General features: G+C 46.9%; 1 protein-coding gene across 5 annotated transcripts in view; it reads right to left on the reverse strand.

Moving 5' to 3' along the window:
- Positions 1-16,807, reverse strand: part of chd6 (chromodomain helicase DNA binding protein 6) — a 101,556-nt gene that overhangs the window by 69,535 nt on the left and 15,214 nt on the right. For all 5 annotated transcript variants that reach the window (XM_045223100.1, XM_045223098.1, XM_045223097.1 and 2 more), the window contains exons 3-6: positions 3,460-4,052; positions 2,576-2,735; positions 2,032-2,181; positions 1,270-1,335 (exon numbers count right to left, since the gene is read on the reverse strand). In XM_045223100.1, coding sequence (XP_045079035.1) covers positions 1,270-1,335; positions 2,032-2,181; positions 2,576-2,735; positions 3,460-4,052 — 969 coding nt within the window. The remainder of the gene's footprint in view (positions 1-1,269; positions 1,336-2,031; positions 2,182-2,575; positions 2,736-3,459; positions 4,053-16,807) is intronic.

Below are 16,807 nucleotides of genomic sequence, written 5' to 3' on the forward strand. Positions count from 1 at the left end.
CTCTACATGTTTTGTAAGTAGGAAAACCTGCAAAATCGGCAGTGTATCAAATACTTGTTCTCCCCACTGTACATACATACACTACCGTTCAAAAGTTTGGGGTCCACTTATAAATGTTCTTGTTTTCGAAAGAAAAAAATTGCTTTTGTTCATTAAGATAACATCAAATTGATCAGAAGTACAGTGTAGACATCTAGTTTGAGAAACAGGCGTGTCACAGGTCCTCAACTGGCAGCTTCATTAAATAGTACCCGCAAAACACCAGTCAACGTCAACAGTGAAGAGGCGACTCCGGGATGCTGACCTTCTAGGCAGAGTTGCAAAGAAAAAGCCATATCTCAGACTGCCCATCTTAATCTTTTATTTTTATTGGCCAGTCTGAGATATGGCTTTCTCTTTGCAACTCTGCCTAGAAGGTCAGCATCCCGGAGTCGCCTCTTCACTGTTGACGTTGAGACTGGTGTTTTGCGGGTACTTTTTAATGAAGCTGCCAGAAGCTGCCAGTTGAGGACCTGCCTGTTTCTCAAACTAGACACTCAAATGTATTTGTCCTCTTGCTCAGTTGTGCACCGGGGCCTCCCACTCCTCTTTCTATTCTGGTTAGTTAGTTTCTTGGCAATTTCTCGCATGGAATAGCCTTCGTTTCTCAGAACAAGAATAGACTGACGAGTTAAGAAGAAAGTTATTTGTTTCTGGCCATTTTGAGCCTGTAATCGAACCTACAATTGCTGATGCTCCAGATACTCAACTAGTCTCAAGAAGGCCAGTTGTATTGCTTCTTTAATCAGCACAAAAGGAAATTTCTAAGTGACCCCAAACTTTTGAAATGGTAGTGTTTATATTATTTTTTTGCCGAGACCTGCGTTGAAAATCCGAGTGACAAGTTACATATCTTCCTCAGATTCTCATCAGATCATCTGAGAAGCCTCTAAGGTATCTAGCTAGCTTGTAATCCTGGAAGTGTAGCCAACCTTATCAATAGATGTATGTAATAATTGTTAGCTAAGATATAGTAAAGTTACGCTAGATACATTATTTTTTGGGTTAATATACAGTATAATTGGCTAGTGATGTCATTGAGCTCAAGAGATACAATTAAACTGTCCACGATTTCCACGTGTTTCAAAGGAAGAGAACACATGTTCATGCTCTTCGGAGTAGAATGTAATTTTGAAAAAGTGAACTTCTCAGTCGTTCAACAAAATAAATCTTGGCATCCACTGCTGAAACAAAATGATACGGGAAACGTGTGTGTGTCGGGCGGTGTACCTCTTTCTTCACAGTTCGAACCGACAGGATTTTCTCAATGATGTTTGCCTCATCTTCAGGGGGCTCCTGTGACAGGGGGAGAGGGGAGAGAGGGGTTTACTCACGCAGGGTAAGAGTGTGGTTGGCCTTACTGAGTGGGACAGAGGTTGGGCACAGCAGAGAGAGGGGGAGAGGAGAAACTATGGCTGTGTCCAAAATCTTTGTAGCCAACTACTTACGAAATGTATAAACCATACTAAATACTATTTAGTAAAATCGTATGCAGTAAGCTAGTGGTTCTCAAACTTCTCCTCGGGGACCCCCTGAACTACCTCATCAAGGGCTTGATCATTAGTTGGCAAGTTCAATCAGGTGTGCTAGCTCTGGAATAGATCAAATACATGGAATGGCTGGGCGTCCCTGAGGACTGGTTTAAGAACCACTGAAGAAAGCAACAAACATTCACTCATCCATAATGAGAAGTCATCATCTAACGCGCAATTGGGTTGTTCCCTGCCATTCATTCATTTTGGTACAGCCCGTTCCCTTATCTGATAATCAGCTGTTGTCAAACACACGTGTGCCTGAAAAGACGATTCTCTTCCTCAATAGTGCAGCGAATTCATACTTGATGAAACGTCTAAATGAGTATGACATCCTGGAACTCATTTTTCGTAATTTCACATAAAACCTTCTACTCTGGCATATCCAAAAAGCCTACTAGGACGTTAGTACGAGTATTCGGACACGGCCAAAGACAAAGAGAAAGAACAAGATTGCTACCTCAGCCTGCCAGGCGAGAGTGGCAGCGTTGAGGGCAGGGATACGGCCCGTCCCCAGCACGGCGATGGTCTCCCCATCGTCATCTACCACCTTGAAGTCCAGGTCCTCGTTGTACTTTCTGCGCTTCACCTGTCGCCCCGAGCGCCGCTTCTACCAGAGAAAAAGAGAGAAGGGGGTTGAAGGGGCGGTTTGGGTTAACTTAGTGTAAACACATTTGGTTTACACTAAGTGCATTCGATTCAAGCAATATCTACTGTGTATAGATACATTCTTTATACTGATAAAAACGTGTTCCTTGGGAATGTCAGCATGATAAGTACGTAGATTGTGGTGTTAAACAAACCACCGCTTTCAAGTAAACTGAAAATCGACATGAATCTAAGAATATAGTATAGGCTACACATTAATTATACACACACACACAGCTATACTAATGTACACTACTACATAAAAAACATCTTAATGGTGAGGTTTTAGAGAAGCAAGTGTCACTCAGCCTATCCTGCCCTTCCACCAGCCCTCATGCTGTCAGTCAGTTCCTCACCGTGTTGTCAAGGGAGTCGATGCTCTCCTCTCCCCCCACGACCAGCGCGGACAGGGAGGCCGCGTCATCGCTCTCTCCAGCCTCCTGGAGGACAGCCACGCTTTTCCTCTTGCCCTTTTTCTTCTTCTCCACTGGTACCGGCCCTTGGAGGACTTGCTCTCTGTAGAGGCACAGCAGGGTTGGCACCATAGAAATAGAAGTACTAGAGAATGTCTGTTCTAATATATTTTTTCCTATGGTTGGAACTAGGGAATGTTTGTAATCTGTACTCAATTGATCAGGGGGTCACGCCTGCAATGTGTGTTTATTGCCTTACCTCCTCAAATCTCGGCAGGTATACTAGCAGAGAATACCACACAGCTGGATGAGTGGGCAATTTTGTTTTCATGGCTATGTTTTTTTTCCCCCAACGTCATCTTTTTGGAACGTAGATAAGAGTGCATAGGTTTAAAAAAGGTTGCCCACAGTATTCCTATCTCAAATCTGTCCATCCTGCAGAGTGATTAGGAAAATGCCCCCCACACTGCTGCGGAAATGCAAACCAGACAACAGAATTTTGCTAAATATTAGCACCGGATGAATATTAATCTCCCAACTCCCACGACTACATCACCTAACACAAAGGTTCAAGGACATGGTACAACCTGGAAAATCTCCCCTTTGGGAAAAACCTAACATCTCTTCAACTGCAGCAGTGAGTCTGACTTCCAACCATTGAGTTATAACCCACCTAAATTAATTGAATTGTATTATGCCCCACTAGAAAAACACAACCATGTCTCTAACTAAATACAACTAAGTCTTTAACAGCAACCCATCCAAGAGAACCTGGTTGTGACCCATCATTCGAGAAACAAAAGCACAAGTGGTAAAAAGCCCCTCACCTGGGTTTGCGGCCCCTCTGCCTGGGAGGAGATGGTGCACTCTTGCATTCTACAGGGGGCTTGGGCAGGGGCGGGGCCTGCACCTGGACCTTGGGTTTCCTCCCTCTCTTCACCTCTTTTGGTGTCTCTTTCGGTGACTTCACCTCCTTCACCTTGACCTCCTTCAACTTCTTGGGCGCCTTGGACTTGCGTGGCAGCAGCTCCTTCCCTTCTTTCTGCTCCCTCGTTTTCTTTGGTTTGGTGTCCTTCTCTGAGCCCTTGTGCTGCCAGGCGGCGCCAGGCTCGCCCCTCTTGTCTTTTTTCTTTCGTTTCTTCTTCTTCTTTGCCCGCCGCCCGCCCCCTCCGTCGTCCTCCTCGCTATTGAGGGGTGACGAGGGGGCGCAGGGGCTGAGGCTGCCTGAGCTGGTGCCCGCCTCGCCCATCCTGGGGTGCTTGGCGTGGGCCATGCAGTGATTGGTCTGCCCGCCGCCTAGGACCCTGATCTGGTCCTTGGAGTCTAGGGGTCCGCTGGAAAATGGAGTTTGTGCATTTTGGTCAGTGGCAGTAGAGGATGCTGTAGCTGGAGTGTGCTTCAGTAAGTGGATTGTGGACATCTGGAAGAAAACAAGAAGATGTGTTAATGACGCAATGAAAATACCCAAGATAAAAGGATAGAATAAAAGTGTCATGCCTCTATCTTGCACTCATAATGAGAGTGATCACAGAACTGTGGGCTAACTGCAAATGCAAATCCAGTCATTGTTCTGAATCATTACAAAATGGCTTTAGAAAATAACGAATCCACCAGAAATGTCTAGGATTTTACCACTGGGCTTTCTTTATTTCTTTAGGTGTAGTCTTCCTCAGTCAAATTTGGCACATATTCAGAGAACCTAATATAGTGACAAATGTTTCTGTATCAAATTAGAGGTTAAAACCCCAAAGCCTGAAAATCCTCTGTGAAATATTTAATGCCATTCTCAGAATTCCTTTACGGTTCTGCATTTTAAAAATCCTCTGCAATTCCATGTTCCCCTCTCCCTTCCTCAAATGAACGGCTGGTCTGTCATAATGCAGTTAATTATATGAAGAAATAAAATCTATACCCTTCCCATGATACATTATGACTAGCCCTTGAAATGCAAGATGTCAGTCAAGAGGGCCCGCGCTGGTCTAGCGATTCTGTGATATAGCAAAGATGTGCACAACCCAGGCGTGGTAGAGTGGGGGGGGGCATTATTTGTTATGGGGGTGCCCAGATTTTAAACATGATTTTGGCATACATGGTCATCTGTACATATGTATAGACAAGAGCTAAATGAATCCATTAGTGAAGGTCATACACACAGGTGAGATCGGCATCCATCACCAGGGTGTCGGAGTCTGACCCAATTTGACTAAATCTGTTCCTCAATTATTTTGTGTTAATATTGTGTTACAAAATGATGAGCACATGAAACCATAATTGTATTCAAGACTCATGCCAAGATGTGTACTTTTACGGCTACAGTTACAAAATATACAAAAGTAGACCCAGAACTCATTAAAACTCAAGGACACATAAGGTGAAAGAAAAGTCCTTGAGTTGTAATTAAGCAACAATAGAATGTTCTTATAACTTCACAAATTGTAGCCATGAGCACTAACAGCGAATCACTTCCAGCAGAGAATTGTGTGTAGCGAAGGCAGATATGGCACAATTCATGTGATAAGGGCTAATATTGGCGCGGGCCCATTTTGAGCAACATGATATTTATAAACCAAGGCTGAGCACATGTGGAGGGGTATATGGGACGACTCAGGCATGCAATTTCTCACGCGCAGCGCTTATTTGCAGCCTGCCTCATGCAGGTATGAGGATAACGTCAATGAAACAGACTCCCAAGCGCCAGTTGGAATCAGGGCTGTTGCCACGGAAACAGGCTCTGTACCAAGCTGCGGGAAGCAGCAACGGAAACACGCAGTCTTCTGTGGTAACCCTTTCGTTGCCAGCTCGCAGGACTATTTGGCATTTCCTCCGTTTAGCATTTGATTGGACAGACGCTACCTGAGAGCCTGCCCCCTGCATCAGTCAACAACTGCTTTTCCCAGTCTTCTGGCTGGGTTGAACCATTGAAAAAGAGAAGGCCAACCACTGTCATTAGGACACAGCCTTGTGTCAGCTGGTCAAACTCCACACACACACCTTGAATGGAGCACTTAGGATTGTGAGATGGAAAACACACAGGTTCAGCATTCATAAAAAAAAGAGTGCCACCAAATGGCTGAGGTCTCAAAAGAGGTGGCAGTTTAAGTTATAGGTACAAATCGGCCTGGGCCCTCGGGTTAGAAGGGTGAATGACCAGTAGGAGACAGATGTACAGAACACACATTTATTACCACACAACAAACAGACACACATACACACACGGCAATAGGAAGTAGACTGAGGGAATAGATGAAAGTGAAGTGGTTTTCTGTAATGGAACAGAAGAAACAGGGAACCTATTACACATCAGCAAAGGCTAATAGCAATGTAGCACAGGCTAACAGTAATAGCAACGCTATGTAACAGTAATAGCTGTAATGTACACAATGTAATACTACAGATTACCACGTAGCGGCTAATAGCACTGGGCTAGCGAGCAGGACGTAGCACCATAATCACACTATGTACATTAGCAGTGAGCTAGCATAGTATACAATATATACATTAGCAGTACCTGGTGGTGGCATCATTTTTTTGGCCAAAGACTCCAGCCACCCTAGTCATAGATAATAAACAGAGTAGTAACAGTCTATGCATAGTCACATTACCTCTACCTACATGTACATATTACCTCCACTTACAGTTAGTGCATTAATCTTAAGATAGCCAAGTGGGACAACCACACATCACAGTCATTAAGTACATTGTTACTCAATAAAGTAGCTATCAGCAAAGCTAGTAAGTCGGAAAAAAGTCAAGAGACCAGAGGTGGTAGAACTGGGTACTCTGGTTGGGGTGTTTGGTTTCAGCATAGCCTGAAGGTAGGGTGGGGCAGGTCCTCTTGCTGCTCCATAGGCAAGTACCATGGTCTTGTAGTGGATGCGAGCTTAGACTGGAAGCCAGCGGAGTGTGCAGAGGAGCGGGGTGACATGGGAGAACTTGGGAAAGTTCAACACCAGGTGGGCTGCAGCCTAAGTTGCAGGGGTTTGATGGCACAAGCGGGGAGCCCAGCCAACAGCGAGTTGCAGTAGTCCAGACGGGAGAGGACAAGTGCCTTGATTAGGACATGCGCCGCTTCCTGTGTGAGGTAGGGTCGTACTCTACGGATGTGTAGAGCAGGAGCGAGTCAATGCTTTGATGTTTTCAGAGAACGACAGGGTGTTGTCCAGGGTCAGGCCAAGGTTCTTTGCACTCTGGGAGGGGGACACCGTGGAGTTGTCAACCGTGATGGAGAGGTCTTGGATTGGGCAGGCCTTCCCCGGGAGGAAGAGCAGCTCCGTCTTGTCGAGGTTGAGCTTGAGGTGGTGGGCCGACATCCAAGCTGAGATATCTGCAAGGTACGCAGAGGGGGATGGAGAAAAGTAGTTGAGTGTCATCCGCATAGCAATGATAGGAGAGACCATGTGAGGATATGACGGAGCAGAGTGACTTGGTGTATAGAGAAAAGAGGAGAGGGCTTAGAACCGAGCCCTGGGGGACACCAGTAGTGAGAGTACGTGGTGCAGACACAGATCTTCTCCACGTCACCTGGAAGGATCGGCCTGCCAGACAGAATGCAATCCAAGAGTGTGCAGAGCCTGTGACGCCCAGCCCTGAGAGGGTGGAGAGGACAATCTGATGGTTCACGATGTCGAAGGCAGCAGATAAATCTAGGAGGATGAGAACAGAGAAGAGAGAGTCAGCTTTGGCAGTACGGAGAGCCTCCGAGACACAGAGAAGAGCAGTCTCGGTTGAGTGACCCGTCTTGAAACCTGACTGCTTAGGGTCAAGAAGCTCGTTCTGAGTGAGAGAGTTGGTCAGAAACAGCACCTGTCAAGTGTTTTGGTAAGAAAAGAACAAACGGATACCGGTCTGTAGTTTTTGACGTCAGAGGGGTTGAGTGTTGGTTTCTTGAGGAGGGGAGCATCTCTGGCCATTTTTAAGTCAGAGGGGATGCAGCAAGTGGTCAGGGAAGGGAGGATTGGGAGAAGGTCTCCAGAGATGGTTTGGAGAAGAGTGGAGGGGATGGGGTCAAGCGGGCAGGTTGTCAGGCATCTGGACCTCACTAGTCACAGGATCTGGAGAGAGGGGAGAAAGAGGTCAAGGCGTAGGGTAGTTCTGTGTGAATGGAACCAATGGACTCAATAGGCTGCGTGAATGAGGAGTGGATGTCGTCAACCTTCTTTTCAAAGTGGTTGATAAAGTAATCAGCAGAGAGGGAGGAAGGAGGGGGTGGAGGATTAAGGAGGGAGGAGAAGATAGAAACGTTTCCTAGGGATGAAGGCAGAAGCTTTAAATGTCAAGTGATAGAAAGTGGCTTCAGCAGCAGATACAGAGGAAGATAAGGTAGAGATGGACTGAAAGGTTGATAGGTCCTCCGGAAATTTTGTTTTTCTCAATTTTCGCTCAGCTGCCTGCAGCCCTGTTCTGTAAACTCGCAAACAGTCACTCAGCCAGGAGGGGAGAGCGGAGCCGTCCGGGAGGAAAGGGGATAGTGCGAGTCATAGGATGCAGAAAGGGAGGAGAGTAAGGTCGAAGAAGCAGACGGATAGAGCAGAAGAGAGAGATAAAATAGAAGAGAGTAGTGGGAGAGAGACAGCGAAGATTGCGATGGTGCATGACCATCTGGGTAGGGGCTGAGTGGCTAGAAAGGGAGACAGGAAAGGAAACAAAGTAGTGATCAGAGACCTGGAGGGGGGTTGCAGTGAGATTAGTAGGCGAACAGCCTCTAATAAAGATGAGGTCAAGCATATTGCCTGCCTTGTTAGTGGGAGGGGACTGGGAAAGGGTGAGGTCAAAAGAGGCAAGGAGGGGAAATAAATTAATCGAAAGGTAAAGGTTGCCTGTGCGTCATTCTATAGCTAGTGGACTCCTGATACAGTGCATTCTGAAAATATTCAGACCCCTACACATTTTCTTATGTTACAGCATCATTCTAAAATAGATTAAATCATGTTTTACCTTCATCAATCTACACACAATACCCCATAATGACAAAGCGAAAACAGGTTTAGAATTGTTTGCAAATGTATAAAAATAAGAAAACAGAAATACCTTATCGGGCCCTTATCGACCATAAGTATTCAGATCCTTTGCTATGAGACACCTGTCTTTATAATATCCCACAGTTGACAGTGAATGTCAGAGCAAAAACTAAGCCATGAGGTCGAAGGAATTGTCCGTAGAGCTCAGAGACAGGGTTGTGTCGAGGTACAGATCTAGGGAAGGGTACAAAAAAATAATTGGTACCCTTCCTCTGCAGAGTGAAAAGGTGTCCCAGAGTAGAGAGCGCTGAGAGAAAATGCCCTGGAGCACTGTAAGGGTTTTCTACGATTCATGTAGCTTACAGACCGAAAGTAATTAACAGAACATGAAAACAGACCATTGTATGTAAGATATAAATGATACCTCCTAAAGGCATCCGCATGCTTTCCAGACGAAACAGTTTGTGCATATATTATGACGACATTTAGTGACTTTGTTCGTTTTTGTCACGACTTCCTCCGAATCTGCCTCCCCTCCTTGTTCGGGTAGGCTTCGGCGTTCGTAGTCACCGGCCTTCTAGCCACTGCCGCTCCATATCTCATCATTCCATTTGTCTTGTCAATTACACACACACACCTGGTTCATATTCCCCTCATTAGTACGTGTTTAAGTGTTCCCTCTGCCCCCCTTGTCCTTGTGGGTGATTGTTCATTGTGAGGATTAGTAGTTCGGTTGAGCTCTGTATTTTGTATTGCCGGGGTATTTTCCCTGTGTGCTTGTTTGTTCCAGTGCCCCTGTTTTGAGCACTGGACTGGTTATGCTGGATTACGGAATAAACTCTGTATACTGCGATTTACCCTCCTGCGCCGGACTCCTTCAAATCACGCATCACAGAATCACCCACCCGAAATGGAGTCAGCGGGAGAGGAGCGCATGCCTGGAGTCGTGGCACGGGTCCAGGAGCATTCAACAATGCTAGCCAGCTTGGGAGAAGCGATGGATCGGGTTCTCCAGGTCATCCAACGCCTGGAGAGGAGAGGACCCGATCTGTCGAGACCAGCTGGGCAACCGGATCCAGCTACCCACAGGGATCCATATATCCCGACCACGGGAGTTCGACGGGACAGCTGCTCTCTGCCAGGGATTCCTCCTCCAACTGGAGCTCTACTTCTCCAGCATCAGGCCGGCCCCATCGGAGCGGGAGAAGGTGTCCGCCCTCGTCTCCTGCTTCTCTGGGAAAGCCCTGGAGTGGGCCAACGCGGTCTGGAACAAAGGAGGAGCCGCGTTGGACAACTACGGGGAGTTTGCTCGCCTCTTTCGGGCTGTCACCCGCCCGAAGGTCGAGAGGCGGGCGAGTGGCTGGTCCACCTGAGGCAGGGGACGAGGACTGCGCAGGACTTTGCCTTGTAATTTCGGACTCTAGCAGCTGGGTCCGGGTGGAACAAGCGGGCCCTTATCGACCATTTCCGGTGCCATCTGCGGGAGGACATCCTGGAGGGGGGTCTGCCCGTTCCAACCCCGGCCAACTCGGATCACGAGCTGATGGAGCTAGGTGGAGCCGCGATCTGAGTATGCGGAAGACGACAGCGCCAGTGTCACTCTGGTGGCACGAAGGGACATTACGCCACACGATGTCGGCAGCGTTCTTTTGGGTCTGGAGGCGGCAGGCAGGGCACTCTCACATCACCCCAGGTATCGAACACCCACACTTGTTCAGAGCCCTCCGCTGTACACTGTACCCTACCCATGCACTTTCCTGATCACATTGTAGTTCCCCAGTGTAAGGCGCTAGTCGATTCAGGCGCAGCTGGGAACTTTATTGAAAGGGCATTCTCACAGTCTAGGCATTTCATTGGTTCCCCTATCCATTCCACTCCCCATCAGAGCACTTGACAGGCGATCATTAGGGTCCGGGTTTGTTAGGGTAGAAACCGCACCCATCACCATGGTTACCCACGAGACTCATTGCGAGCAAGTCACGTTTTTTATCATTGAGTCTCCTGCTTTCCCTGTGGTACTAGGTATCCCTTGGTTAGCACTCCACAACCCCACAGGGTTCTCACGGGGTGGTCGCGAGAGTGTCAGGGTAGGTGTCTCGGTGTTTCCGTTGGTGCAACCATGGTGGAAAGTCCATACAGTACCTCCACCGTGCGCATTCCCCCCGAATACCTCGATTTGGCGAACGCGTTTACCAAAACGCAGGCAACCAAGTTACCACCTCATCGGGCGGGGGATTGCGCGATAAACCTCCGGGTAGATGCTGTGCCTCCCAGGAGTCATGTGTATCCCCTGTCACAGGCTGAAACGGAGGCTATGGAAACATACATCACAGAGTCCCTGTGCCAGGGGTTTATACGTCCCTCCACTACACCCGCCTCCTCAAGTTAATTTTTTGTGAAGAAGAAAGACGGCAGTCTGCACCCTTGCATTGATTATCAATCACTGAACAAGGAGTCAATACGATTTAGTTATCCTCTCCCTCTCATTCCTTCACTGACTGAGTCAATGCATGGGGCGCGCTTCTTCACCAAATTAGATCTCCGGAGTGCTTTCAACCTGGTGCGTGTCCGAGAGGGGGATGAGTGGAAGACAGAATTCAGCACAACCATGGGGCATTATGAATACCTGGTGATGCCCTACAGTTTGATGAATGCTCCATCCGTCTTCCAGTCCTTTGTGAACGAGGTGTTTCGGGACATGCATGGTCGCGGTGTAGTGGTCTACATCGATGACATTCTAATGTGTTCCACTACGCGCACCGAGCATGTGTTCCTGGTTCGGAAAGTGCTGGCCCGACTGTTGGAAAATGACCTTTATGCCAAGGCAGAAAAGTGTCTGTTTTTACAGCAGTCCGTCTCCTTCCTCGGATACCGCATTACCACCTCAGGTGTGGAGATGGAGGGAGATCGAATTTCAGCCGTGCATAATTGGCAGACTCCAACCACGGTTAAGGAGGTGCAGCGCTTTATTGGCTTTGCCAACTACTATCAGAGGTTTATCCGGGGCTTTGGCAAGGTCGCAGCTCCCATTACATCTCTGTTGAAGGGTGGGCCGTCCTGGCTCCACTGGTCTGCTGAGGCGGACAGGGCCTTCAGTAACCTGAGGTCTCTGTTGACCTCAGCCCCGGTACTGGCCCACCCGTATCCATCACTACCGTTCGTAGTGGAGGTGGATGCGTCCGAGGTAGGGATAGGCGATGTCCTATCTCAACGCTCGGGCACGTCATCCAAGCTCCGCCCCATGCCTTCTTCTCCAAGAAGCTCAGCCCGGCGGAATAGAACTACGACGTTGGTGATCGGGAGCGGTTGGCTGTTGTCCGAGCCCTGACCGGACCACCGTAACCTGGAGAAAATCCGGGCAGCGAGGAGGCTGAACCCTCGCCAGGCCAGGTGGGCCCTATTCTTCACCCGGTTTGATTTCACACTATCATACATCCCGGGTACGAAGAACGTGAAGGCAGACGCATTGTCAAGGCTGTATGACACAGAGGAATGGCCCAGAGACAACACCCCCATACTCCCGGCCTCATGCATTGTGGCGCCGGTAGTATGGCCGATGGACGCGAATATAGAGCAGGCGTTACGCACAGAGCCATCTCCACCTCAGTGTCCAGATGGGCTGCAGTATGTGCCTGCTCTTATCCATGACAGTCTGATCTACTGGGCACACACGTCACCGTCCTCTGGTCACCCATGTATCGGTCGTACAGTGCGCTTCCTGACCGGAAAGTACTAGTGGCCTACCTTGGCTAAGGACGTGAGGGTGTATGTCTCCTCCTGCTCAGTGTGCACCCAGAGTAAGGCACCTCCCAGTGGGTAAGTTACAACCTTTACCAGTTCCACAACGACCATGGTCTCACCTGAGATTTGATTTCCTTACCGATCTTTCCCTCTCCCAAGGTAACACCAGCATCCTGGTCGTTGTGGACCGCTTTTCCAAGGCCTGCCGCCTACTACCTCTGCCCGGTCTCCCCACAGCCCTGCAAACTGCGGAGGCCCTGTTTACACACGTCTTCCGGCACTACGGGGTCCCAGAGGATATAGTGTCTGACCGGGGTCCCCAGTTCACATCCAAGGTCTGGAAGGCATTCATGGAACGTCTGGGGGTCTCGGTCAGCCTGACCTCTGGTTTTCACCCCGAGTCAAATGGGCAGGTGGAATGGATAAATCAGGATGTGGGTAGGTTCCTGCCGTCCTACTGCCAGGACTGGCCGGAGGAGTTGTTGGTGTTCTTGCCATGGGCCGAATATGCCCAGAACGCTCTCCGTCACTCCTCCACTAACCTAACGCCATTCCAATGTGTTTTAGGTTACCAACCGTGGCACCAGAGCCATACCGAGGCTCCTGCGGTGGATGACTGGTTTCGGCGAGCGGAGGAGACGTGGGAGGCTGCCCACGTCCACATCTCATCATTCCATTTGTCTTGTCAATTACACACACCTGGTTCATATTCCCCTCATTAGTACGTGTTTAAGTGTTCCCTCTGCCCCCCTTGTCCTTGTGGGTGATTGTTCATTGTGAGGATTAGTAGCTCGGTTGAGCTCAGTATTTTGTATTGCCAGGGTATTTTCCCCGTGTGCATGTTTGTTCCAGTGCGCCTGTTTTGCGCACTGGACTAGTTACGCAAAAAAATGCTAGTCAGATGCATAATTGCGCAACTAAGATCTCCTCGGCAAAAATGCCAAAATTAATGACAGATTTCTTGAGTTATCGTAGATTAATTCTGACCATTTTGAGGAAATGTATACTGGCTACAGTGTCTAAAAATGAACAAACGTACTATTGCCGCTTTTTTCTCATTTTTCAAGCGAATGTCTTTTAAGGGAGTATGCGAGTACACTTGTTTGGTTCGCCTAACCGAGCTCAACTAGGCGCCAGCCGAACTGAAGCATGCTGATGTCTTAACCCACTCACAGAAAGTTCACCAGCTTGCAAACAATGGACAAGGCTGCAAACAGACAAACTGGCAGTGCAAAAACTGAATAAGACCAAAAAGCCATGAACACGTCTTACTCAACAATCAGAGGAAAAAGGAACATTCCTCCTCACCTTGCTCCATACCACTTCCTTCCATGCCTTCTGTCTGTCACCAGCCCTGTCAAATCCTGGTGTAATAGTCCACAGTGTAGCCCTCATCCAGGCTCCTGTCTCCAGAACCACAAAGCCATGCACGCTTCCACTAGCGACTGCACACACACAAACACACGACGGCGCGCACACGCAGCCCATAGTGACGTGCTGCAGTGTTCTCGCTTGCAAGCCGACTCTGTCGACCACACAGAAGCTGCCTGCAATCAAATTCCCTATGAATCAATACAGCCTTCTGAGCTGCCGATCACCACAGCTGCAGTCAGGTCAATGTTTCCCCCATGCTACCTCCCTAAAGACACTGGCCGTGTCCGAATACCCATACTAGCGTACTACATAATTAAACTGCATACTATTTACTCATCGTTGCATACTATTTAGCACGTACTGTTTAGTCAAAAGTATACAGTATGCCATGGCCTGCCCCGCAGTAGCGGCTCCTGATTGGCTGAGTAGGTGGGGCACGGCCGAGTGTGGGTGGATTCTTCCAAATTCAACAGACATGCATCGCATTAACCAGCCTGAAAATAGCTCATTTCCAATTTGATTAATTTCTCTAAACTTTGAATAGAATAGGAATGGAGTTATAGGCCTACATTAGTGAAACTAATGCGCTGTAACATGAATTAAATCAAAGCCTAGTACACACACCAAAACTTTCCAAAAGTTCAAATCAAAACGCTATTGCACAGAAAAATTTGAACAGTCAGGTGCATCGCAAGACAACATAATAAAGTAAAGCTCTGATCATTGGAAACGAGATCAGAACGACTGCTAAGGCTTGATCCATAAATAAAATAATGTAGCCTAAAAAACTAAAACAATCCATATGTTCAAATCAAAAGGCCTGATTAACATGACATCAATAACGCAGCCACATCCAAGTCCCTGGTGCAGACACATTCAGAAATCAAAAGATGGTTTAGTATTTAGTTTAAACGCTCTGACGAAATAACACTTGTGTAGCCTGCGATGCAATACTTGTCATCATTTTAAAAAGAGAACAAAAGCTAAATTAGCCTACACCACCGCAGAAGCTTCGGCATCTCCCCAATTTAGTATCCTAGTTTTATTGTTCGGCTACTTCAAGAGAACTAGGGCCTATCACTCGCAGCACACCTCTTCCAATGCGTTGTGGAAAAAATGTGGATCGAATTCTACTACAGTGCATTCGGAGAGCATTCAGACCCCTTGACTTTTTACACATTTTGTTACTTTACAGACGTTTTCTAAAATTGATTAAATACTTTTTTTTCCTCAAATCTACACACAATACCCCATAATTAAAAAGCAAAAACAGGTTTGTATAAATATTTGCAAATGTATACAAATAAAAAAACTATCACATTTACATAAAGTACCAGTCAAAGGTTTGGACACGCCTACTCATTCAAGGGTTTTTCTTTATTTTTACATTGTAGAATAATAGTGAAGACATCAAAACTATGAAATAACACATATGGAATCATGCAGTAACCAAAAAAAGTGTTAAATCAAATTATATTTTACAATTGAGATTCTTCAAATAGCCACCCTTTGCCTTGATGACAGCTTTGCACACTCTTGGCATTCTCTTAATCAGCTTCACCAGGAATGCTTTTCCAACAGTCTTGAAGGAGTTCCCACATGCTGAGAACTTGTAGGCTGCTTTTCCTTCACTGTGCCGTCCGACTCATCCCAAACTATCTCAATTAATTAGGTTGAGGTCGGGGATTGTGGAGGCCAGGTCATCTGATGCAGGACTCCATCACTCTCCTTCTTGGTAAAATAGCCCTTACACAGCCTGGAGGTGTGTTGGGTCATTGTCCTGTTGAAAAACAAATGACAGTCCCACAAAGCCCAAACCAGATGGCATGGCGTATTCCTGCAGAATGCTGTGGTAGCCATGCTGGTTAAGTGTGCCTTGAATTCTAAATAAATCACAGACAGTGTCACCAGCAAAGCACCCCCACACCATAACACCTACTCCTCCATGCTATACGGTGGGAACAACACATGCGGAGATCCGTTCACCCACGCTGCGTCTAACAAAGACACGGTCGTTTGAACCAAAAATCTCAAATTTGGACTCCAGACCAAAGGACAAAAGATCCACTGGTCTAATGTCCATTGCTCGTGTTTCTTGGCCCAAGCAGGTCTCTTCTTATTGGTGTCCTTTAGTAGTGGTTTCTTTGCAGCAATTCGACCATGAAGGCCTGATTCAAGCAGTCTCCTCTGAACAGTTGATGTTGAGATGTGTCTGTTACTTGAACTCTGTGAAGCATTTATTTGGGCTGCAATTTCTGAGGCTGGTAACTCTAATGAACTTATCTTCTGCAGCAGATGTAACTCTGGGTCTTCCATTCCTGTGGCGGTCCTCATGGGAACCAGTTTCATCATAGCGCTTGATGGTTTTTGTGACTGCACTTGAAGAAACTTTAAAAGTTCTTGAAATGTTCAGTATTGACTGACCTTCACGTCTTAAAGTAATGATGGACTGTCATTTCTCTTTGATTATTTGAGCTGTTCTTGACATAATATGGACTTGGTCTTTTACCAAATACGGCTATCTAGAATGCCAAGAGTGTGCAAGCTGTCATCAAGGCAAAGGGTGGCGATTTGAAGAATCTCAAATATAACAAATATTTGTTTAACACTTTTTAGCTTACTACATGATTCCATGTGTTATTTCATAGTGTTGATGTCTTCACTATTATTCTACAATGTAAGAAATAGTAAAAATTAAGGAAAACCCTTGAATGAGTAGGCGTGTCCAAACTTTGTATGTGTATGTAAATAAGGTATTTCTGTTTATTTTTTATACATTTGCAAACATTTCTCAAATCCTGTTTTTGCTTTGTTATTATGGGGTATTGTGTGTGTAGATTGATGAGGAACATTTTTTATTTAATAAATTTTAGAATAAGGCTGTAATGCAACAAAATGTGGAAAAAGGTCAAGGGGTCTGAATACATTCATAATGCATTGTAGCTGCTCAAAATGGTTGCGTGGCATATTTCTACCCATGAATGGTACCCTGAGGGTGGCGTCAGTAGAACAGTGAGGAGGACCCTGCAAAGAACCCTTCCCAGACACTGCAGGCACTGGTCCCTGAAGGCATTCACTTTGTGATGGCTACAGTGGCAGGAAG

The sequence above is a fragment of the Coregonus clupeaformis genome, chromosome 10 (genome assembly GCF_020615455.1).
Source record: "Coregonus clupeaformis isolate EN_2021a chromosome 10, ASM2061545v1, whole genome shotgun sequence".
Taxonomy (NCBI): domain Eukaryota; kingdom Metazoa; phylum Chordata; class Actinopteri; order Salmoniformes; family Salmonidae; genus Coregonus; species Coregonus clupeaformis.